General features: G+C 46.3%; 1 protein-coding gene across 2 annotated transcripts in view; it reads left to right on the top strand.

The window, feature by feature from the left end:
• LOC122868840 (suppressor of cytokine signaling 7-like) overlaps positions 1-6,270 on the top strand; it is a 21,191-nt gene extending 14,921 nt beyond the window's left edge. The window contains exons 9-10 of one of the 2 annotated variants that reach the window (XM_044181207.1): positions 98-240; positions 2,122-6,270. In XM_044181207.1, the coding sequence (XP_044037142.1) occupies positions 98-218 (121 nt within the window). In that variant the 3' untranslated portion in view covers positions 219-240; positions 2,122-6,270. Of the gene's footprint in view, positions 1-97; positions 946-2,121 lie in introns of those variants that run through there. The other variant, XM_044181208.1, reaches the window with a different exon arrangement.
• The last annotated feature ends 481 nt before the right edge of the window (positions 6,271-6,751 follow it).

Genomic DNA, 6,751 nt, shown 5'->3' with positions numbered 1-6,751 from the left:
ATCCATATATCTTTTCCTTGTGGTACAAAGTCCACTGATTTCTCGAACGCTACTGTTGTGTACTCCGTGTAAACATATACTTGTACTGTCTCTCCAGGCCTCTGATCTCCTACCTGAGGAAGTTTTATTACTACGACCCCGAGGAGGAGATCAACCCGTCTCTGAAGGATCGGGGACCGGAGCCCAGCAGCCAGCCGGGGGTCCGGCCTCAGACGTAGCACTGGAGCCTGAGAGGACAACGTGAGTCAGTCGCAGTTTTAACATAGAAGAGACTGGACGACCGGTCATTTCCTAACGCATGCTGACTACAGTCAGAATTAACAACACTAGCTTAGCTTAGCATAAAGACTGGAAACGGGGGGAAACAGCTAGCCTGTCTCTGTGCGGCGTTACAGAATAAACCTACACATCTGAAAGCTCTCTGATCAACACGTCGCATCTCGTTTGTTTCTTCTGTACACAAACAGGAATGTGTGTGCGGTCACATGAGTCTTTGATCGGCCCTGAAACAGGATGTGATGGGATTTTGGTGCAAAACAATAAACATAGTAAGAGAAAATAAAAAACTAGTAACTACAAAAGAAATATAAATGAAAAATAGAAAAAAATAGACAAAAATATTAAAATCAAAGTATATGAAATATGTTTTTAGAATGAGAGAGCTACAGTTTGTGCAGGAATGTGCAAAAATTCACAGTATGAAGTGTTAGGAACAAGGAATACGTGCGATGTACAGAGATAAGATCCAAAAGATGTGCGTTGCTGTAACGTGTAGAGTCTATGGGAGGGAGAAAAGTCCGTGTCGGGGGTCCCGGGTCTGAGGTTTTGGTCCTGATGGAGCGCAGCCTCCTGCCGAGGGGAGTGTCTGAAACTGTTTGTGTCCAGGGTGGGAGGGGTCAGCCACCATCTGTCCTGCTCGCCTCAGGGTCCTGGTGGTGTACAGGTCCTGGAGGCCTACAGATCCTGGAGGCCTACAGGTCCTGGAGGCCTACAGGTCCTGGAGGCCTACAGGTCCTGGAGGCCTACAGGTCCTGCAGGCGTACAGGTCCTGGAGGCCTACAGGTCCTGGTGGTGTACAGGTCCTGGAGGCCTACAGGTCCTGCAGGCGTACAGGTCCTGCAGGCGTACAGGTCCTGGAGGCCTACAGGTCCTGCAGGCGTACAGGTCCTGCAGGCGTACAGGTCCTGCAGGCGTACAGGTCCTGGAGGCCTACAGGTCCTGCAGGCGTACAGGTCCTGGAGGCCTACAGGTCCTGCAGGCCTACAGGTCCTGCAGGCGTACAGGTCCTGCAGGCATACAGGTCCTGCAGGCCTACAGGTCCTGGAGGCGTACAGGTCTCAGGTTCTCTTGTCAAGAGAAAGGTCCAGCACATAACTCCCCCTAAACCCACAAACAAAAAACCAGAATGTAACGTGTTCATCAGTGCACAGAGCCAGGCTAGCTGTTTCACCCGGCTTCCTGTCCTTATGCTAAGCTAAGCTAACCACGTCCTGACTTCAGCTCTGTGCTTACAGTATAACTCTGATGATGTTCTCTGTTTCTCGCGTTCAGACTCAAACCAGCAGTGAACGTCTCTGCTAACAGGTGTGTGAATCACAGCTGATGGATCTTCGTCCTCTGAGCCATAAAAACTGTTAAAACTCATCAGCGAGCCGCTCTGCTGCACTGGGTCACATGTTCCTTCATCACCACGAACACACACACTGTAGTTTATTCTGCCTCCGCCCCACACACACCGTCCTGCTGCCCCAAACACTCACTACAGCACCACATGTGGATTCATCCGCCGCTGGAAATAGTCCCCGACAGATGCTCTGTTTCCTCCTGTTGGTCTGATAGAAACTACAGCGAGCAGCTGTTTGAGGAAACTACTGAGCCTTTTTAAACAGGAAACTACAGATCTGTGTTTTTAAAGATCTTCAGCAGGAACCAATGGGCTCGCAGCTGAGCGCCGCAGACAGGAAGTGAGACGGTGCTGAGAGACGCACTGACACATTGCTGGTTTGAGTCTGAACATTGTTGACAACAAGAAAAATATAGAACAACACCAGACATGAGAGTGATAACTGGATCTTTTCAGTTTGACTAATTAGTAATAAATGTTTCCTTTCTTTCCTCCAGTTATTTTCTTTTCTCAGTTTTGTCTTCGTTTTTTGGACACTCGATCGCTGAAGGACGTTCAAACATTCAAACTGGACTCAGACTGCAGCCAATCAGGTCCCTCCGCTCAGTCCTGTATCCGGGCGGGTTTCAGATGATCCACCCTCCTCCGAGCACTCTGATTGGCTCGCGGAGAGTCGACAGGGGAGGGACAGGGGATGTGGAGACTCCGCCTCTCTTTTGATGTCATCACTGAGCAGCTGGACTAAAGGAAACGTGACATCACAGTTAGCGAAGACGCTAACAGAAACAAGGAACCTCGGTGTGAGGAGAGGAACGCGTCGCCTCTGGGATCCTTTAACTTCCAACGCAAAGCTGAACACGAAGACGCACTTTGGGATTCATACTGACAGCGACTTTAAATATTCATAACGTCAACAACACTGGAGGTCTTTCAGTATTCACGGCAGTTCGCATTCAGCAAGTTGAGTCTACAGGAGGACATAGTACGATCAGTCCTACACCTGTTGTGTGACAAAATAATCTCGACTCAAGGTCCCCTTTACTAACTTTATTGGAGCTTTCAACCGTGTTAAACTTAGTCAGATCTGTACAGACGAGGAGGCGTCAGGATTAGACCTCACAAAATCAGTTTATTCACTCGCAGAGGTGAAGTAGATGTGCTGCTGTCAGACACGAAGCGCCTGATCACACCGGAAAGTAACGCAGCAAAATCCGTCCACACATCTTTGTAAAAAAGGCGGTGCTTGTTGGTGAACTGCTGTAGCTGGACAGCTAACACGCTAGCTAGCTGGGAACATGCTAGCACCAACATCTCTGTATTTCCCCTCTGCTGTTCTGTTTACTCCCCCGTCACATTTTGTTCTCAGGATTGTTCAACACTTTATTCAGTAAAAAGTTACTGACGAGGGAAAAGAAGTTTGTTAGCTCGGTGGCTAACGTGACGATAAGCCTCCGCAGCGTGTTAACAGCTGTATTAGCATGACGTCCTCCGGTCTCTGACTGTGTGGGAACCAGTTTCTACTCCGACAGAGGAGCGTCAATAAAACTGGACGGTGGCACTCGGCTAATAAGCTACGCTAGCTTCCTCCATGTTGGACTCTCCGGCTCTCCGTCCAATCAGAGCTCAGTACTAGACACCAAGAATCTGAGCACATTTACTTCTCCTCTGCGAGTGAATGAACTGATTTGGGGTTTTAAATGCTGTGACCAGGTCTAACCTTTAAATGGGCCACATGTTTGAACTGTAATCTAATCTTCTCCAGACTGACACGCAAGTCACCACCAAAGAATTCTGGGTAAAATGGGCAGAACAGAAATATGTCTGGTTATTTGGACCATACGTAGCTAAATGTGGACGTTGAACTGGGTCAGTACCTGAACCACAACTGATGATTTTTGACAAGAATAGACCACAGATTAAGGCCTCGTCGGTGCACGCTCTGATTCTGTTGTAGAGCCCCCCCCAAACCCAAACGTCCCCCAGCTTACTGTTAATGTTGAAAACTCAACAATCTGGGAGACATTTAGCTGTTGAGTGCTAACCCGAAACCAGCGATTGTATCTTTAATGAAAACAACCGAGGTGACTTCAGAAACTCTCGCTGTTGAACACCAAAGTGTTGATTGAACTAAAGGACTCGCTGAACCATCTCACCACAGCCATTTAGTGGCAGTTCTGGAGCTTTCCAATGGATAAAAAAATCTTCCTCAGCATACAGAGTTGCCTAGTTAAAATGGTAAATTGCTACATTCATAAAGTGCTTTACAAAGTCTTTGCTGCTCTCTCACCCGTTCGGTCTCACACAGCGAGCTGCAGGGTTCTGTCCAACCATCGGGAGCCATTCAGCGTTTTACCCGAGGACACTTCGACATGTGGACAGGAGGAGCCGGGGATCGAACCGGCGACCCTGTGATCAGTGGACGACCCGCTCTCACACGACCCGTTGTCATGGGCTTGTAGATTTGTAGATTTTTTTCTGAGCACTTTAAGGACTTTTGGTCCATGTTGGCTTGAAAGTTGAGACTGAAATTTCATTCTTCAACATTTGACCAAATAATCTCACCACAAGGTCCATTTAGTAGCTGTTCTGGAGCTTTCAACATCATGGCATCAGCTAACAGTTACTGCAGAGTTCTTGCACACCTGTACCCCGTTGTTTACTTGTACTCCTAAACTACGTTTCAGTCCTCAGAGCTTTTACCTGATGAAGAAGTCCTCAAAGTGCTCTGAAAAAGCTAAATTTGAACATCTACAATTCCGTGACAACTGGGCAAACACCTGAGATACGGTTGAAAGCTCCAGAATGAATAGGACCTTGAGGCGAGATTGTTGTGTCAGCTGCTGTTTCTAAAGTGAAGAATGAGCTTTTAGTCTCAACTCACCGAACAGTTTTAATTTAATGTCCTTATCGAAGGTTTGACGTAAACAATTCATGGACGCCGATAGTTCAGCAGGTTGGTGCTGGTTGGACTGTTACCTGCCGTGCTGGTCCACACTGGATTTTCATTCAACATTGCATACTTGATATGTTAACAGTGGCAACTGAGTGTTACTGTGAATTTCAAGTATTTGTTGCCGAGGTTATTTATCAGATGCTAAACCTTAAAGAAGTTTTTGATGCTTGTGTTAGAGTTCTGTTCGCAGACCCAACTTGTGTAAATTTGCCGGGCCCGGCCAAGTCGCTGTAGCGGCGGGTTACGACTTTCGGACACTTGAGGTCTGGAAGAGGTCGGGAAGTCAGTAGAGCCTGAACGAGAGGAGCATAACATTAAACAGTAAGACGCCATTGATGAGGGAGGAGGTTCATCAAGATCAGTTTGACTCCTAACATGTTCCTGCTAGTTAGCATTAGCCATCGGTAGCGTTAACTTAGCTAAAGCGAGACGGACCAAGTGGTTTTACATCAGCTAACGTTCTCTAACACAAGGACTACTGATAAAGTTCTTATAGAATAACTCAGAACCCATTGTTGACGTTGTAATACCAAACTTCTTTGCATTTAGTTGACACGCGTTAGCTTTTTGTTATCTGAACTAACTGATCAGCTGGTTATTGTTTTTACAGCGCGCAGCTTGGGTCAGCTAATTTATTATCGTGCTAAATGATTTAGCGCCCGGCCAGATGTGATGGTCAGCGATGTCTTTATCTCACGTCTACATCATTTCTCCACCGTCAGCGTCAGGGGGGGGCTGAAGATCAGGATCTGCTTGAAACAAACTAGTTCAAGTCAAAAGTGCTGTTCCAAACGGCCATACGTGAAGACGGGGTGAAACGTCAGAGATCTTGAGAGGTTAGTTCACGGCCCACACACCTGGTGTGACATCTCTGCGTAAAGGCCCGCGGTTTTTGCATTTTTGGTTTTGGGAAGTTACAAAAATTCTGTCGCAAAGGTTTCAGATTCCGACGAGCAACCTGTCAGTGATAAAACAAAAATATAGCTTCAGGTCGGGTTCGGGTCTCGTGCAGAACCCTAACAGCCTTGAATCTAAAACAGATCAAACCTAAAAACTAATTCATGTCTGTTTTTTGTAACATTCTTTCAAAGTACTGGGTCAGGATTTAAAAATGAAGAGGAATAAAACAGTTAACAACAAGAGCAGTAACAAACATTCGGGTGAATGTGCAATGGTTTTAATGTCTCACGCTTTTAATTTTGTTTTCCATTTAGTTTGCATCTGTGATGTAATTGTACTAAAAATCACCGCACTGTATAACAAACAGCAGGAACAGCAATTCTCCACGTTGGTAAGAAATACAGGATCCTAGAGGCGACCGGCCGCACCGACTGCTGCGGCAATATTACCAAAAAACAATGAACGAGGCTTATCGCGACTACTGAACTACAGCGTTACCTTGATGGACTAGAGTTTTATTGATTCAGACGCTGGTTCTGAGTAAGTTCTGTCCCGGCAGAGACTGGGAACGCTGGAGCTGGGACCGGGGCGCCCTGTGGGGACACTTCCATGATGTCAAAACAGCGAGGGGGGGTGAACGCAGCACACTGAAGGACTGGAGACCTGCTGGCGGCTGAAAGATGAAACGTTATCTTTGGTGTGGAGGAACAGTGAAGTGGTAATCTGTCATCTTCGGTGCAAAGCAGTCATTTTGTGCAGTCACCTGTTAATAAAACAGTGTGGGCGGGACTAATGTTTGTCTGCAGGTGTCTTTGTTCAGGTCGATGCCCAGCCTTTCTGGCTTTACAGGAACACGATTTTGGTGTTTCAAAAGTACTGAAAGCATCAAATGTCTCTTCAGATCTACAATCTAGCTGACTTCTTTGATCAGACAGTTTCTGATTGAAATCACAGTTTCTCCAGTTTTACTTTTATTCAGACAAAGTTGTTTAAACATTTAACTTTAAACAAACTTTTTTTGTTCAATGAAACGAGAGTTTTGGAGAAAACCGTGTTTATATTTCTCAAAGCATCGTTTTTGTATCAAAGAATTACAAATGATAATCGTCGGCAGACCTTCATCACATCAGGCTAACAAATGTCTGGAGACAAACTAAATGCTGACGTCAGCATGCTAACATGCTAGCATGCTAACATGCTGACGTCAGCATGCTAACATGCTGATGTTTGGCAGTAAACACCAAGTACAGCTGAGGAACGTCATTAGTTTTGCA

The sequence above is a fragment of the Siniperca chuatsi genome, linkage group LG21 (genome assembly GCF_020085105.1).
Source record: "Siniperca chuatsi isolate FFG_IHB_CAS linkage group LG21, ASM2008510v1, whole genome shotgun sequence".
Lineage (NCBI taxonomy): Eukaryota > Metazoa > Chordata > Actinopteri > Centrarchiformes > Sinipercidae > Siniperca > Siniperca chuatsi.
The sequence above is the reverse complement of the archived record's forward strand: the minus strand, read 5'-3'. Positions and strand labels throughout refer to the sequence as shown.